At 40.9% G+C, this 19,007-nt stretch overlaps 1 protein-coding gene across 2 annotated transcripts in view; it reads left to right on the top strand.

Moving 5' to 3' along the window:
- B3GALT1 (beta-1,3-galactosyltransferase 1) overlaps positions 1 to 9,418 on the top strand; it is a 217,360-nt gene extending 207,942 nt beyond the window's left edge. For both annotated transcript variants that reach the window (XM_087734171.1, XM_087734170.1), the window contains 2 exons: positions 3,942 to 3,980; positions 4,553 to 9,418. In XM_087734171.1, the coding sequence (XP_087590297.1) occupies positions 4,782 to 5,762 (981 nt within the window). In that variant the 5' untranslated portion in view covers positions 3,942 to 3,980; positions 4,553 to 4,781 and the 3' untranslated portion in view covers positions 5,763 to 9,418. The remainder of the gene's footprint in view (positions 1 to 3,941; positions 3,981 to 4,552) is intronic.
- Positions 9,419 to 19,007: the final 9,589 nt, after the last annotated feature.

Below are 19,007 nucleotides of genomic sequence, written 5' to 3'. Positions count from 1 at the left end.
AAATATTGGCAAAATATCGCAGTTGGCGAGTAACATTTGCTGAACTCATTTGACGTCTGCCTGAAAATTGCCCGTGAACAGTTAGCAAGGTTCTCAAACGTGCTCATTATCTGGAGGATTATTCTTGGTGTGCAGTCAGCTCGTAAAAGGTTTGTTGCGAATACTCACAGTCTCCATCAGGTCAATTGCTTACGGAAGTTACACAGTACCGCTTCTGTGCTCTGACTGGGTGGCTTCTCTGGCTTGCACAGCATGAGCTGTGAATAGCGCAATTAAGTGCACAACTTTGAGTCACAATATGGAAACACGATGCTGAACATTTGCTTTTTACAATCATTTACCCTAGCAGAGTTGAGCCTTTGGTTACTAATAATATGACAGCCAGGTTGGAAAAAGGGACAGATTAAATTAAAACATTTTTAAAAAGAAGGATCCAAGAGCTTAATATTGCTGCTACCCTTCTAAAAAGCTTTCTTTCACCCTACAAAACAGAGGAAAGGAGATAACACTTCCCTTTGTCTGTGCCAGTGTCCCCAAATGTGACATACCCTATCCCAACAGACAAAATCCGAAGCTGATAAAAACTTTCCACTCTCCCTATGACAACCCATATCCTACTGTAAGAGGGTCTTCAAATTTCAGCACCAAATTCAAGAACATCATGGCAAAACTAAAAAAAAAAAAAAAGGTCATCCTTACAGTGACGATACACTGAATCCAGTATCAGGACTAGAAACACAATATATTAATGAATTTGCTACACATTTTAATATTTAGGGCAGCTTTTGATATATGTACTATTCACTAGGTTAAGAATGTTCTGAAGAACTTCTGGGCAAACTGCTGAAGGAACCACAATAACATGCAGGCACTGAAGTGCTTTCGGTTGTTATTTAGATTAAAGTAGCAACCTTACTTCACATACTTTATTCCTCCTCCTTTCCAAATGAGTAATTAACACAAAAGTTTTAATGCAATATAATTTGAGCACTTTAATTTTACACTCTGATTTCATTCCTTGTAATTCACATCCTTGATATACAAGTCCCACATATTGCATGGCTGCAGAGTTTGGTTTCAGGTCACGCCACATGGCATGGAAAAGGTTTGCTGTCACAGACTTTGATACTGTGAATAATTTTGCAAGATACCTTCAACAGAGAGTAATTCTAGGAATGTCTGAGTTAGGCACTCGTTTAGGTCCTTGATGAATTAGCATCGTCTTTAATAACAGAATTTGGCAACCTCTGAAATTCTTGACTGCTCAATCATCGTAAAATAGGTATTTCACGACTTAGTCCATGTTTGCCTGCCTAATCAAGCTATGTATTTTTCTTGCTTGTGCAAGCTAAACATTATTGGAATTACAGTACAGGAACAATGTTACCAGAAATAATTTGTAGGAGCATTTACCCTATGGCCAAAAAAAAACCCCCACGTAGCTATTTATCTAACCCCCTCCTCTGTGACCCTACAAAGAGCGAGAGAGATCAGTCCTGAAGGTGACAATAATCTCAGCTAAAATAGCAGGCCAAGACTCCTCAGCAAATTTTGTTTTGTATTTGCAACATTTGCCAATTTAGTCTGTGCTATTTTCTTCCAAGTCTGTTCCCCATATATAGCAAAAAGCTCAGGTAAAGCAGAAACATGAACTCTAATCTTCACATCTTCACCTCACAGCAGAGCAAGAATAGCAGAGACTCTCTTTTTGTTTTTCTCCTCAATCTTCCTAAAAAATAATTAAATCTAAAATTTCACTTGTCAGGAAAACTACAGCCAGTTCACTCTTAATGACTTCACCGGCACTTTGCTCAAAAATTACCACAGGGATGGTGGAAAACACTCCAAACCAAAGAACACCATCAAAACTGTTATTTTTCTTTTAAAAAGGCAAAACAAACAACCCCCAAACCAAACACAACAGAAAAAGATTAACTTATGTCAAGAGACAGCAATCCAAGGGCCAATCTAAGAAATATTCATCCTGGACAAACAGTTATCTGTACATTTCATAACTGAGCAAAAAATTCCCTACAATAGCTTGGAATCTTTCTTCAAAATGGTGTAAGGCTTTTGTTGCTTCTAATCCTTTCAGAGTGCACAAGATTGGACATCACAGCCATGACATTGCTGGACTGAAAGGCTATTTTATGTAATTTTGCCGTTTGTAGGAAGCACTGGTTACAGTTTTCCTTTCCCTTGGATATCTGCATGGTATTCATGGTAACTAGTGTACCTGCCTTTAGTAAAGAAAAGATGTAGAAAAATATTTGTGTTTAGAGAATGCAATATATAGTTTCCTAAAATAATTCATCATATGCAGAATATTAGAAGTATATGTGAGACCTTAATGCTGGAGTCCATTAAGTACACTGACCTACATAGCTCTCACTCTACATCTCCAATCCATGACTGCTATGTTTCTTTATTAACACAGTCTTCTAGACCTTACACTCTTACGTTTTCATTATGTTATGGCATTTCACGCTTAGTGTTTTTCCCCACTGGAAACCCCAGTTATTTGAGATTCACAACAAAGCCAGAAAAAAAAACAACCTACTAGATCAGGGATGTGTTTTGTCTTTCTCAGAACTGTGTCCCAGTGACCTCCGTGGGCTGTTACAGCAGGACAGATCCCCTCTCCAGGCGTTACAGTAGCATTTGTGTATATATTTATCACAACTGTATTTATTTACAGGGGTGTACGTTTGCGTGCCAAGATCTGCAGCCCTATGGGGCAATTAATGGCCTCGCTTAAATATACTGCTCCCAAACATTTACTGCTACTGCTTGGTGGGAAAAGATCACAAACTCCGAGTCTTGTGACAAGCAGCAAAGGAGATCACAGTCATGGTCTATCTCATTAAATTGCCCCAGTTATGGGGCAAAACGGATTGAAAGGGATAAAGCTCTGAAACAGGCCACAAATTCACATTTTCTCATTTTGTGGAAGGGGAGAGGGGTATGCAGGTTCTGGTCATTAAATAGCTCAAAGTGCATGTAATGAAGACTAGCGGGACAGCACTAGCTATAAGAATCTATAAGGAGACTATAGTCTGTATATATTTAGCAAATGTTGTTTCCCTGCTGTTTTTACACCTCAGCGTGATATAGTAACACAGGATAACAGTCCTCTAACTCTGATAGTCTGCCTAGGGGGGCCCTGTCTGCACAAACCTTCAGCGACAGACCACTTGGCAGGGGACCCTGCCACGGGGTCACATCCAGGGCCACGCTCTCATCTGCTTTTGGAGAAAGGAAAAAGAGACCATACGTATCCAACGTGGGGGAGGCACAACGTATTTTGATGCAATCCAAGCAACGTGTCAAAGCAGCATGGAAACAGAAAGGACATTTCTAAGACAGGGCTTGTATCTCTTTATCTGAATCCATATATGTTTTGTTCTATCCAAAGTTAATATTAAATATTTCAAAGACTCTTGTGTAAAGCTCATCTGTTGCATGCTACTACTATCCTTTAGCTCTGAAGCAATGGCAAAACTCAGGAATGTGGAGCCTACAGGCACTCTCCAGCTACTGGTGTGCCTTGGAGGAGTCAGCACTGATCCGGCAGGCTTAACACAGCTTGTCTCCTTCCCATGAAATGATGATGAACAGAACTGGTTCCCAGGAAACATGTTAAGAGCAGAGGAAGCTTCAGGGCTGGCACATTCTCCAGATCCAGGGAAGCCTCAAAGCTCCCCGGTGCCGGAGGCAGGACTGGCGCAGCAGCGGGGAAGGGCTGCCGGTGCAGGAACCCCAGCTGGGTGGGCAAGTGCTCTGCACGCCAGCCAGCAAAGTGACACTGTTACTAGGCTCCCATCATGATTTATCTTACATGGTATACAAATGATATTTGCTCATGAAAAGTAAAGACTGGTTTGTGGGGAGAGGAGAAGGAAGCCAATAAGAATAACTGAACTGTGTTGATTTATTTCTAGACTTTTATGGACTCTACTCGGGCGCTGATCTTTACATGGGTAAGACAGCATCTGTATCTCTCTCCTGTACCTTTACTAATCAGTCCCATTCTGTCCAGTTTCTACCAAAGCGTGCTCTTGTTAGCCGGGCAGACATTAAAAACCTTTAGACTAAATGGGATCTGTAGGTATTCATGTGCATGGTTGCCACCGATGCTATTAATCCTAAGATAAAGTACATTTTCATTCTTTAAATAATTTTAAAATGTTCCATGGCATATTTTGAAAGATTGTCCAGCAAAAATGTTAGGAAGCAAGAAAATGCTAGAAACCAGAAAATTATTTTCATATACCTTTAAAATTACCTAAATAGCCAACATGCTATGCATGCTTAACTTTTTAAATATATTATCACCTATGAGAAATTATCAGTGATAAAACCTTTACTTCATTTATACTGCTATATTCTACTATGCTATCTTGCATTGTGGTACCTCATGAGAAAAAGAAAGGATATCCAAGAAATGCATTAAGACACTTAGCTTATTAACGGCCAGTCCTATTTAAGCTCATTTTTCTTGCCCTAGGCTTTTATGATCTAGCAATGGAAAATTTTTCTTCATATTTTTCAGAAATAACAGAAAATTCCAAGAAATGGAAGCCGCTGCTAGTAAAAGAAGAAAAGCTGAGTATCATCAGGGTTAATAGCTCCTATTTGAGATCCATGAATGATTACAGAGTTACTTTTCTGTATCGAACTTTCAAGTTTCATTAATAATATGCTGCCTCTCTGGGACATAGGTGCGCTCATGGTACGAAGGCTACTTATTCGTCATACGGAATAGAAGAGCTAGAAGAACAATGGCTTCAAAGGTCTCATGCTTATACGTTTTGACAGTAGTTTGTTGGGCAAGCGCTCTTTGGTACTTAAGTATAACTCGCCCTACTTCGTCCTACACTGGCCACAGACAGCTCAGTAGCATATCTATAGCCAGGAAAAATGTTTCCTTTGGCAACATAAGAACTCGACCTATAAATCCACATTCCTTTGACTTTCTTATCAATGAACCCAACAAATGTGAGAAGAGTGTTCCTTTCTTGGTCATTCTTATCAGCACAACTCACAAAGAATTTGATGCAAGGCAAGCCATTCGAGAAACGTGGGGCGATGAAAACAACTTTAAAGGAATTAAAATCGCCACGCTATTTCTTCTTGGAAAAAACACAGATCCTGTGTTAAATCAAATGGTAGAGCAAGAAAGCCAAATTTTTCATGACATTATTGTGGAGGATTTTATCGACTCTTATCATAACCTCACTCTGAAAACATTGATGGGGATGAGGTGGGTAGCAACATTTTGTTCAAAAGCAAAGTACGTTATGAAGACAGACAGTGATATTTTTGTAAATATGGATAATCTTATTTATAAGCTGCTCAAACCTAACACCAAGCCAAGGAGAAGGTACTTCACCGGTTATGTTATAAACGGAGGACCAATACGAGATGTTCGCAGTAAGTGGTACATGCCGAGAGATCTGTATCCCGACAGCAATTATCCACCCTTCTGTTCAGGCACCGGCTACATATTTTCAGCTGACGTAGCGGAACTGATTTACAAAACCTCCCTTCATACCAGACTACTTCATCTTGAAGACGTGTACGTTGGACTCTGTCTTAGGAAGCTGGGCATTCACCCCTTCCAAAACAGTGGCTTCAATCACTGGAAAATGGCTTACAGTTTGTGCAGGTACCGCAGGGTGATCACAGTGCACCAGATAACACCAGAAGAAATGCACAGAATTTGGAATGACATGTCCAGCAAGAAACATCTTAGATGTTAAGATTTTTACAGATGTAAATACCTTTTTTTAATTTTGGTTTAGTGTCGTTATTTTTTGACAAAGTGATCTGCTGATTTACAGGTTAAACTGTGGGATATTAACTGTGAGAGGATTTTTAATGACTGATTTTTCATTCTTATTTTGACTACTGGTTTACAGACTTCAGGCTGTTTTCATAAGGACATTACACCAACCGAAAGGCTCTAGAGTCAAATCTCAGATTTTGTATATTATCCTCCATCACACATATCAGCTCCTGCATCTGTATGTAAAAGGACAGTAATAAACTATCATGAGCTGCTTAACAGTTCATGCCTCAGCCTCTGAGATAAGACTCAGGGCCTAAGAAATGAAGAATTACAAATATACTTCTATTCCTTTTTTAACACCCTACAATCATCTTTATTTAGAGCTCTGTTAATAAATTGAGCGGTATACATTTGCACTGACCTCATACACCTATCTTGACGTGTATATTTTATCGTACAATGTATGCAATTCCCAAACAGCTTACTGATGGTTTAATAGCAGAATTTAGACAAGTAATAACATCAAAGTCTCATAGGCCTTCGAAACAAGCCCACACACTGAAGTACATTTTCATCCACCAAATGGTATTCCTTTAAATTATTTCGGAAGATACCCCATTTCTTTCCACTGCCTAAAGTAGCCCCTAAAAGATCTAATACAATTTTAAAATTAAGTAGAATCTGTAGGTGAAATAAGACAGGAGAGATGTATGACAAACTATCTTAAAAATATGTGATAAACGTATGAATATCTTTTAATTTTTAATTTCAAAGCAAGTGCAACATTTCTCATTAGTATCAGTGGATCTCTCCATTAAGCATCTTTCATAGCAATATATAATTATATTAAATGAGAAAAGTATCAATAAGTAGCATATTTCTTCAACATTAGTCAGTACACTATTTACCTAAAAAAAAGTAACACTAAAGCAGCCTTTTAAGGGTAAGCTCTACCTTTTGCTACAGTACATATATGAATGAGATTCTGCCAGATTTTTAATGGTGTAGAAAAGTAGAATTTTGTCCAATGAAAGAATGCAATCCATTTTCTGTTGATTGGGCAACAGGGTACATAACAGTTACGTACAACTTTCACAGCAAAATAGAGGGCTTTCAAGAATCACCTATTAAAGAAAAACAAATTCTAGCCTCTGTTACAAATCTGTAGCTCCCAGGTTACTCATCACAGAGCCAATATTCACTGAGGTCCTGCTCAAGAGATCCCCAGACCATGCGACAGAAATCAAATACAGATGATTTTATTCAAGTTTCATAATGTGCTTATGTGTTTTGAATATGAATGTTAATGAAATGTCATGAAAATTATTTCCTGGAAAATTCTTCAATAAATTCAAGCCATCTCTATTCAGCACCACCTTCTAACAAAGAGCTAAAACATGACATTGCTCAGCTAATAACTTGGAATGAAGAATTCACAGACAAGTTACAAAGATACAAAACTCACCAATTATATTATTAGCTGTAGATTACTCACACCATCCACAGCACACACAAAAGTCTCATTCATTTCAGCTGGCGTTACGTGTAACGTATGAAAAACTGTTAAGTCTGTACGTTATTCAGAATGTCTATAAAATTGTCAGAAATTACCTGAATAAGAATTTAAAGGAAAACTCTTGACCTGATTTTGCCATAGGTGTACATAGCACTTTACAACAATAACAGAGGAATGAAGATGCTACCCCAAAAGGGTTGCAGTTTCATGACAAATTGTTAATCTTATTCACAGATGCAACACTATCATTTTGAAAGGAACTACTTGTAAATAAGGCAAAGCGTACTTGGCCTTCAAGCCACAAGCAGTAGTAGGTGTCTCAAATCTACTTCAGATCTAAAGGTAAAGCTACACAACAGATAGCCCAGGAGTTACTACTAATCAACAGGAGCTTCTGCATCCTTCATAAATGAAAATTGGTAATTTTATATAAAAATACTGAATCTCTTGCAGCATAATTAAGATTTATCCTTCCTTAGTTGACCTAGTCCTTGTTAAAGTTGCTCTTGCTTCCTGTCAGACTCAGAACTCTAGCTAAACAAGGTCCAACTAATTGCATAGGTGAATATACAACACACACACATTGATTGGGTGAAGTCCAGCTTTCCTTACCCAAGCCCCAGAATATGCAGTTTAGGAAGGGAAACAAGGGTGGAATTCATCCCCAGCCCTTGAGTAAATCAGACAGCATGGATGCCATCCTACCGGGAACACACTTTGTAATAATTTCAACCCACAGGCTGCTATCCCTCCGCGCCGTGCAGTAATTCGGGGTTTCTGAATCCACAACTGAATGGATCTGGTGGCCTTACTTCTCCTGCTGACACTTCTGTGGCCTTTGGTTAGTAACCAAGAGGACAGCAGGGCTCCCAATCCAGATACCTCAGGGCTCGAGTAGCATGGTAGCCTTGAATTTCTCCTAGTACAAGTAGACTGCATTAGTGATTGGAAGGTACACCTTGAAAATAGTATCTGAAAAAAAATATATTTCCTGCCATTTATAAATAGATAGATCTTCAACAGAAATGTAAATGTTCATCTTGGAACTGATGTACATATTTCTAAGGCATTTTCTTCTGTATTCAGCTGTATATACGTGTAGAGTCTGCTTGCTACGTAGTATTCTGTTATGCATGGAGCTGAGTTAAGCATTATATTTGTCCAGTGTTTCAAGAGCCTTAAGCATGTGTGCCCTAACTTTTGAATGTACAAGATTATTTTTTTTTTTATTGTCAAGTGAATTTAAAAGAACACAACAAAAGCCTAATTTTCTATTTCTATTAATTTTCTGATACTAGACTTCACTAGCTTGTTACACTTAGGTAACAGATGTATTATTTTCTCTTTGCTCAGAAATGGCAGTATTGCAACTTGGAGCTAGAAAGAGAGCGATACATCTACTTATAGGGACAGGTTACTGTCCCTTCCACCCAGTAGTATTCGTGCCACATGGAGTACTGTTAACAAACAAGTGTTTGCATTGGGCTTCCTTTAATCAAAAGAAATACTCATGTTACTTAAAGGTCATTTTGTTTCACTAGGCATGGGACAAATGACAACTTGGTTAAGACGTGCTGGCTTCTAGGCACTTCAAAAGTGTGACTATAATCACATTTTGATTCCAAAACATACATGAACAAAACACATTGAGCAAAGAAGCTAGAGGGGAAATGCCTCTCTTTAGGAGGAGTTTTTCACAAAGGCATTTTTTTTTTGCTAAAACCATGAAGTATTTAAACAGAAGTCTCAAGGTTCATTTTCCGTCTTTCCTAATAATAATGTTAAGTATCAATTTCAATTCCTTATTGGGATTTTTTCTGTCTTTATAATGTAGATGGCAATGGCAATTTGTAAATGAAGAGTGTAATTAACTAGACAAGCTTGTCAACAGTAACCGAACTTTAGGTGTATCATTATATATGACTGGCTGTACTTATGTATTTATTTGTCTAAATTGTATATATTGTTTTATCTATAGTGTCTGTAGGAGTGCATTCTTTTAGATTAAAGTATTATTTACAGTTTTGTGGGATTGCCAGCAAAGCTGCTAATCAAGATACTATTTTTTTGTATCCATGTCGAATAATAAAAAAAATTAAGAACAAAGTCAAATGAAAAACTGAAGGTGTCCTGTACAGTTTTCTTCTTCACTTCTTTCTAGAAATGAAAATGGTATTATCTGAAAACACAATACCAGTGAACAGGCTCATTTGTCAAAAGGAAGAATATTGTGCTGTAAAAGCAGATTTTTAAAAAATAATTGGAAAAAATAAACACAACAAAAATATTACTTCTATTCATCATTTGCGAAGCAACTTCATCAAGCTCATGTCCACACTACTTCATTTGACTCCAAAGACTTACTCTTAAAACAGCCATGGTAATATCTGGTGAATTAGCAGATGGGTTCATCATCTGCTTTGCTCTATTCAGCCGCTTTGGCATCCCCAGCTAACGAGACTGAAGTTTGGCAGTTCTAAGGTGGCGAAGCTGTTTGACTCCCTTGGCCCTGCAACATGATTCTTCCGCTACCTCCACAGTACTTTAATGCGTATGCTTGCAGCCATCAAAAGCTACACACAAGAGAAAAAGAGAAAGCATGAATGTCCCAAACCCCACATCTCGTAAAACCACAATAAAGTCACTTTGAAGTTGCTGTGTGATGCCCGGGAGGGTACCCATACAGAGGGAAGGGGTCCTCCCCGGCCTCGTAGAGCCACACGCTGACCCTGACAGAGCCTTTTGCTTCCCCAAGCCCCCCAAAAGCACCAGGAAGTAAGTGAAGAAGCACAATCTGAATACACCCAGATTATCCAGTTAGTCTCACGTAGTGTTCGTCTCCCAGTACAAACATATTAAGATGCTGGTTTTTCCAGCAGGGACGCCTGAGTGATCTTAGAGTCTTCACACCAAAATAAAAACACAAAACAAAATAATATAAAAACAGGACAGAGTCCCTTTTACTGTAAGAACTAGTCAGAATAATTCCTCTCTCTCTCCATTCTCCCCTTTGCAGTTTCCTATGTAGAATGAAATATCTAACCTCTTTGACTACTGGTTTCAGTAACCCAAACTCATTCATGAAATCGATGGGAAAATAATGCACACCCCTGAGAAGAAAGGTAGCTTTTGCAAACCAAAATCTATTTTCTTTGGGTCACCTGTTTCAGAAGCAGCTGAAGCCTGCTGCAGAGTCCTCGGGCATCCGGGGACTGTCTGCAGCAACGTAGCAACCTTACAAATCATAACACGATGCTTTAAAACAACTACGAGTTTCACACACAGTAAAAACCCCTCCAATCATTTTCTTTTTTCTCTCATTTTCACCATAGCAGCCTGAGTCTAATTGCAACACTTACATGGTGTTTAATTAATATACAGCTTGGAGATATATAGATATTAGCACTAGTAGGGTGGATTTCATGTAGCTTGATTATCTTAATTACAAGCATTCTATTTGCTCATTTACTTAATTGATTGTCATAGATTTCCAAAGAAATTTGCACTGCCCTAAGTGAAAACAATATGTAAAAAAAAACCTTCTTAAAACTACTGAAGGTGGCCTATTCAAGCAGCAATGTGCCAGAAAAGGAGATCTGTATGACATGAAGCATTGTACTGAATAATATCTGCTTACTTTTCTCTTGTTAAAAATAGGAATTTATGAAACGGAAGAAGAGAAGTCATCTGGGGAAAAAAAAAAAATGAATATGCCTTATTGATTCAACTGCACCTTTAATAGAGTTGTCTCAAGTATCTCCTCTGATGACATGCCTACCACAGGAAAAAAGATCCATTTTTCTGCTAGGTCTGCGCGTTAGCTGACTCTACGCTATATCTCTGCCTCACCTGAAAGAGCTAAGGAGAGCAAGAGGCGATTTATTTGTCATGCAAGATTTATCCTTGAGCATTTATTCTGCAAAGGCAGTGTTACGCACCAAGCTGTGCAGAATTACGTGCAATGGTTTTGTAATGCAGACAGCTTTTATTTGGGGGAAGCAAATATCCCAAACTTGAGGTGTGCTGGGTAACACCTACCATATCTGCAGCTAAGTCAAGACTATCAAGCATAATTCCAACCCCTACACCCCTTTTCCCTTTAGGAGTTCCTTTCTCTGGCCTATTTTCTAGCACGGCCTCTTTCCTCAAAGAGAAAGCAGACCTCTCGGGCGTCTTAGTATAGAAGTAAAAGCAAGGGGGAAGCAGAGAGCTCCCTACAGTATCATTAGGGAAGTGCTAGCAGGCCTAGAGTACAAAATTATTTAGCGCAACATCCATCCTCTTTTGGCAGTAAAGATAGCAGCCATGTAAGTGAGATAAGCCACAACCGGCACCTGGACTCATCCATCTTGATACACCAGCCATTGGGCTCTAAGTGCATCATGCTCAGATCACGCATTGATTCTGGCTTAGCATAAGACATTTATAGGAACATCTTAAAAGAAAAGCGGTGCCAAAGTGTAGCAAGAGCAGAAAGGGATAAAACATTTTGAAACATTCTAAAATTTTTGATTATTTATTCAACTTCATTAAAATCCCTCCTCAAGAAGAATCTTCTGTTGCAAGAAGTTTCAACAGTTATCCATTATCCATCAGATTTTATCCTCATACATATTCAGGGCAATGAAATAAAACGTTGGCCTCCATTATCTGCCATACGGGAGACTGCATTTGGATTGAGCTGTGTGAGGCAAATCAGATGTGGTTCAAGTCACAAGCACCATCAGTTTCAGGGGGATTTATGCCTGTTTACAAAGGGCTGAATTTCATTCTCTGTGTCCAACTTGGGTCTTACTCCTACTCACAGTGAAATCAACTGGGCTATCATCAAGGTTTCTGGGGAAGAACACTCTATTCCAGGCGGTACTTCACTGATCAGAAACTTCAACTCTCATCAAATGCAAGCAGGAAGACAAAGCAAGTAGCAATCTCTCCAATTTCCCATTAAGCCTACTCCTTATGAAGACAAAGTAGAACATAAGACCTACAGGTTTGTAACCTGTGCAATGAAAGCAGGCATATAACACTAACTCTTGACAGGAGGGGGCTCTGTGCTATCTATCACCTGGCTCTCTGCCAGTTCATGAACATGTTATATTCTGCTCATAAAAAGTCTGTTTGGCAGCACTAACGAATACATGCCACTGGCAAGACCAAGAGCCCCACAGGGCCATACCTACTTCTTGCAAATGCTCCTTTTTCATTCCCGACACAGCTTTTAGTTTTGCAGTCATTGTGCTGGAGAAAAAATGGTGGTACAATGATGCCTTTCCTAAACTTCATTCATCTGGAAGAATCCCAACAGTCTAATTTAGGATAATTTTCTTCCCCCTTGATAATGAGACAAGTATAGATGGTCTTTTCAAGTTGGCATCAAGACTTGCTGGTGTCCCTGCATTTCCTCTCCTCCATTCATCAGACCAGTAACTACACTCAAAGGTTTTGGTGTGGACCCCTTCTAGCTCTAGTCTCTTACCTTAAAGCAACACTAACCCTCCTCCCTTTCCCCTGTGCTCAGCTAGCTCGTGTAGTTCCAGCACTCAAAGAGCTTCCCCTCCACACTCATGTGCCCTCACCGTCTCCATAGCTGCCCCGTCTCACACAGCAGACTCCAGCCATCAGCAGGTCCTTCAGCTGTGGCTTAACCCTCAACACATTCCTCTCCCTATCGCTCCTCCTTCTACCAGCAAGCCCTGGAAAGCTGTCACCTGCCTGCTTTCCTACTATTCTTTCTTCTCCTTGCAGGACTGTTTACTTCTCCCCATTATTAGTTTCTTACAAAACTGATACTTGCACATGGTTTGCCAGTCCCAGCTTAAACCCTTTACTGTAAGACAGGACAGACACCTTGACTTTCCACCACATCCTTCCCCTCCCTCTCTTTTCCCCACTCAGCTTTTTGCTTGATTTACAAAAATCTCTTTAGCCTCACTCCATTCTTCTGCACTTTTAATCTGCTTCAATCTGGTACGTTTCCCTGTTGTTTCCATTACTCTTTCAATTTTCCTAAAGTGCTTTGTATTGGATTCGTGTGGCAAGGTTTTGGTAGCAGGGGGGCTACAGGGATGGCTTCTGTCAGAAGGTGCTAGAAGGTTCCCCTATGTCCAATAGAGCCAATGCCAGCCTGCTCCAAGACAGACCTGCCGCTGGCCAAGGTTGAGCCCATCAACGACAGTGATAGCACCTCAGGAATAACATATTTAAGAAGGGGGAAAAAAAAAAAAATACCAAAACTGTGCAATTGCAGCTGGAGAGAGGAGTGAGAATATGTGAGAGGAACAACCCTGCAGACAGCAAGGTCAGAGAAGAAGGAAGGGCAGGAGGTGCTCCAGGCACTGGGGCAGGAGGTGCCCCTGCAGCCCGTGGTGAAGACCATGGTGAGGCACGCTGTCCCCCTGCAGCCCATGGAGGGTAACGGTGGAGCAGATATCCACCTGCAGCCCGTGGAGGACCCGATGCTGGAGCAGGTGGATGCATCCAAAGGAGTCTGTGACCCCGTGGGAAGCCCATGCTGGAGCAGGCTCCTGGCAGGACCTGTGGCCCTGTGGAGAGAGGAGCCCATGCTGGAGCAGGTTTGCTGGCAGGACTTGTGACCCCATGGAAGGGACCCATGCTGGAGCAGTTTGTGAAGAACTGCAGCCTGTGGGAAGGACTGACGTTGGAGTTAATGGAGAACTGTCTCCTGTGGGAGGGACCCCATGCTTGAGCAGGGGAAGAGTGTGAGGAGTCCTCCCCCTGTGGAGGAAGGAGCAGCAGAAACGTGTGGTGAACTGACTGCAACCCCCATTCCCCATCCCCCTTGCACCGCTGGCAGGGAGGAGGTAGAGAAATTGGGAGTAAAGTTAAGCCCAGGAAGAAGAGAGGGGTGGGGGGAAGGTGTTTTAAGATTTAAATTTTATTTTCTCATTACCTTACTGATTTGATTGGTAATAAACTTATTTCCCCAAGTCGAGTCTGTTTTGCCTGTGATGTTACCTGATAAATGATCTCTCCCTGTCCTTATCTCGACCCACGAGCCTTTTGTTGTATTTTCTGTCCCCTGTCCAGCTGAGGGGGAGAGCGATAGAGCAGCTTGGTGGCACCTGGCATCCAGCCAAGGTGAGCCCACCACATGCTTTTACATAGCACAGCATCCTCCCACATCTAACGTATCCATCCAAACCAGCCACAAAAATAAGAACACAGGGTTTTATGAAGAGACGGTACCTACCTGAAGAGTTTACCGTCCTGCACCGTCCAATGCCTGGCAAAATGAATTCAGTGAGTTTCAGAGAACAAGTAGCCCTTGAAGTAGTTCCTTCAAGAACCTTTTTTTGGTATTGCCTGGTCTAGTTTTAGGTATATGGAAACAACAGGTCCATCATCTTTCATCTTGCCTCTTCCTGCAGAGATCATTGCACAGCCCAACAGATCTCACTATCGCACACTTTCTTTACAAATTTTGTTTCCTTATTCCTTTTACCTTCCCTCACACAACCTTGAATAGTTCATCAGAATTCAAATGAGCATTTTTTCACATTCCATTTTAACTTCCATTTGATCAAGTATACCTTATTCCATAATTTCAATGTTTTAATCCGTTTATCTGCTTCTGCTCCCTGTGTTGCCTCCACTTCCCTCGTATCTTTCTAATAGATGTCTGGTGCTGAATCTATTACAAGTGCATTTGCATGAAGGCTGAGCACAGTGGTACTTTTCTCTGTCCCTGTTTTTGAGGTATCAATGACTGCATTATTAGGTTAGTTTCACCAGACAGGACAGCTTATCTTATATTATCACATTTAAAGCAGAAAATTAACTTTTGCTAGCATTGGGAACAGACAGCAAGTCTACAGGGGTAGAGTAGCTATCGACGTGGCAGGTGTCAACACACCCATGCTATTTTTAAAAGTACTTAGTTAATGAATTTCTTTTAAATAGAACACCATTTCCCCTCACAAAGGCCACAAAAAGGTCCAGATCATTCAGGATGAAGTCACTGAGGCGCACTGAGGCTTTGTATTATGTTTGCCATCACTTTGGAACCACTCATTTAGCTTCCAGTTTTATCAAGTTTTGGTTGCAGGATGTTTTATGAAGCAAGGTATTGCTGCCTCTGGGGAGTGGTACCCTGTACGGACGAGGCTGACTTGGTACTTCCCGAGCACCATTTTATTCTAACCAATTACGGCGTATCTGTACTTTGAATTACAAACTCAGCTGATGCCAAGGTTGACGATTGCCTGCTTTAATTAGTCATTAAAAGCCAGTATTATTTACTGCCTTGTTACTTGGATTCAGCATTTCTACACATGGGGATAAAACTAATGGGCTAGAATAAAGAATATATACAGCATGTAATTAAAATTACATTTTTAATAGAGGAACATACATGCACACAATGCAAGTGCTGGCATATACTTCGAAGTACAGGTTACGGAAGTATACATTTTAATTTGTATTATACAGCAATTTAGCTGTTACTTCAAACAGATGGGTGAGTCGTGCAACATTTTTAAACTGATTTAATTACTTGTAAAAGTATTGGCTTGTGTTAATTAGGTGCAATAAATTACACAATGATTCACAGATTCCTTTAAAAGGGGTTTTGAACATGTAGTATCTATAGGAAAACAAACAAAATAGTTATTGGCTATTTGTTTTATCAATACAGAAACAAGATCAAAAAAACCCACCATTCACACAAGACAAAAATGTGCCTAACGACAGATATCACTATATATTTACACCTCAGAGATAGGTGAATGTCAGTAATAACACATAGATAATATATCCATCCATATGCTTAGAAGAATGATCAGACTAAGTAAATGTAAACTGATTACCCTTACTCTCCCCCCAAAAAACACTAGTGAAGTGTGCAACTGAGGTAGCTAGCATGGGGTTACTACTGTTGTCCTTGTTTAGGGCAAAGTCATTTGCTAAAACATGAGTCATTTGGAAGACGGTCCACAGGTTAATCTGAACATGTATTAGCCTATGAAATATCTAGACCTCTACTCTCTTCACTTTAAGGTTTAAGCTCCAGATGTTGCTTCTTGTCTTGAACTCCGGGGATATCCTGTAACAAAAGCCTTCATGCCCAAGAAGCACCAAGTCTATGAAAATAAACTACAAATAACGCATGCAATAATAAGTCTAAGTAAACAAGCAGAAAAATGTCTCACCCACTAAGTACCACAGAGGAGTACACCCCAATTAGATAACCAAACAAAATCTGTAGGGCAAGAATGGTTATTAGCCTCACCTCTGTGCCTGGGAAGAACATGGAACAGATCCTCCTAGAAGCTATGCTAAGGCCCATGGAGGACAGGGAGGTGATTCGAGACAGCCAGCACAGCTTCACCAGGGGCAAGTCCTGCCTGACCAACCTAGTGGCCTTCTTTGATGGAGTGACTACATCAGTGGACAAGGGAAGAGCTACAGATGTCGCCTATCTGGACTTCTGTAAGGCCTTTGACACAGTCCTCCACAATATCCTTCTCTCTAAATTAGAAGGATATGGATTTGATGCGCGGACTGTTCGGTGGATAGTTAATCAGCTGGGTGGTCACATCCAGAGGGTAGTGGTCAATGGCTTGATGTCCAGATGGAGATCGGTGATGAGTGGTGTCCCTCAGAGGTCCGTACTGGGGCCAGTGCTGTTCAATATCTCCATCAATGACATAGCGGGATCAAGTGCACCCTCAGCAAGTTTGCAGATGACACCAAGCTGAGCGATGCAGTTGACACGCCTGAGGGATGGGATGCCATCCAGAGGGACCTGGACAAGCTGGAGAAATGGGCCTGTGTGAAATTCACGAGGTTCAACAAGGACAAGTGCATGGTCCTGCACATGGGTCAGGGCAATCCCCAGTATCAATACAGGCTGGGGACAAAGGGATTGAGAGCAGCCCTGAGGAGAAGGACTTGGGAGTACTGATAGATGAAAAGCTGGACTCAAGCCAGCAGTGTGCTCTCGCAGCCCAGAAAGCCAGCCATATCCTGGGCTGCATCAAAAGAAGCATGGCCAGCAGGTCGAGGGAGGTGATTCTGCCCCTCTGCTCTGGTGAGACCCCACCTGGAGTACTGCATCCAGCTCTGGGGTTCTCAGCACAGGAAGGACATGGACCTGTTGGAGAGGGTCCAGAGGAGGGCCACAAAAATGATCAGAGGGACGGAGCACCTCTACTATGAGGAAAGGCTGAAAGAGCTGGGGCTGTTCAGCCTGGAGAAGAGAAGGCTGCGGGGAGATCTTATTGCAGCCTTTCAGTACTTAAAGGGGGCTTATAAGAAAGATGGGGACAGACTTCTTAGCAGGGCCGGTAGCGATAGGATAAGGGGTAATGGTTTTAAACTAAAAGAAGGCAGATTCAGACTAGATATAAGGAAGACATTTTTTACAATGAGGGTGGTGAAACACTGGAATGGGTTGCCCAGAGAGGTGGTAGATGCCCCATCCTTGGAAACATTCAAGGCCAGGCTGGATGGGGCTCTGAGAAACCTGAAACAGTTGCAGATGTCCCTGCCAGTTGCAGGGGGGATGGACTAAATGACCTTTAAAGGTCCCTTCCATCCCAAAGCATTCTATGATTCTATTAAACTCCCTGCTTGCAATATTGGGAAAGCAGAGATTAGCAAGGAAAAGTCCTTTCTGACTGATGAGGCTGGCAGGTCCTTCCCACCTCTAAGAGAAAGGGCTGTCCTCATAGCATGGCTACTAAGGAACACAAATGAAATGTACCCTGACCCATTGAGATCCTACAGATCCTACATCCTGAAGACTCATATCAGCCCCAGATTTTGGTGCTTTGTAGCATAACCAGGCAGAAACCTTGCAGGATGCTTGGTTACACCTTGGCACAAAGCTTCCACTGGGGAACAGCACATTTTACCTTGGAGAATAAGTCACGGTGCCCCCATTAACATTACATTTTAAGATTTCCAGGCTGTAAGGAGAGTAAACCCTTAGCAGATAAAGTTGTCTCATTTGTGACAGATCATCTATTTCCTGGGCATTTTAGATGATCAAATGCTTTAAATTTTTTTATGGTTTTGAAATTGCTGTACTGGAAATGTCATTGAAAACAAGCTTGCACTTTTATCTTCTGCTAAACCCAAGAGAAATACCACTTCCGATGAGTACATTACATTTCATTTGAATGCTGGGACAGCCACATCAGCAGGTAAACTAAAAACCATATGGATTGTCAGTGTTAATACTACCACCTGCCCATGCTTTCCCTTTCCAGCTCTGATCATCAATTATATTTCATTCTCTTCTTTTCCATGCCCTCCATTTCAAAATTACTTAACAGTTTATCATTTTTGTTATGCATTACAATTTCAGTAAGGCTGCATTTTGTTTAAGGAAGAAAAAAATGCTTAATGTAATGTAAACATTTTAAAAGAAAAAAAAATTGCACCTGGGAAGTTTACTTGCATGCGCACGCTGGCTGGCAACATGCACATGAAACACAGAAACGAGAAATATTTTGTTGTTCCTTGATATGTGCTGTGAGGATGGGTGACAGCTCATGAGGAGGAATTAGAACAAGCAGGACCATCCTTCCCCAGGTTTTACTTTTACTCATCATACTATTGTTTGAGAGCAAGAAAACCTTATCTAGTCGAAGACTGAGGCTTGGACTATATGACCTTTAAAGGTCCCTTCCAACCCAAACTATTCTGAGATTCTGTGTCCGTGCTCATTGCAGAGGA

This window comes from Nipponia nippon, unplaced genomic scaffold (genome assembly GCF_047370975.1).
Source record: "Nipponia nippon isolate SJK-2023a ecotype South Korea unplaced genomic scaffold, ASM4737097v1 scaffold_5, whole genome shotgun sequence".
NCBI classification, from domain to species: Eukaryota; Metazoa; Chordata; class Aves; order Pelecaniformes; family Threskiornithidae; genus Nipponia; species Nipponia nippon.
The sequence above is the reverse complement of the archived record's forward strand: the minus strand, read 5'-3'. Positions and strand labels throughout refer to the sequence as shown.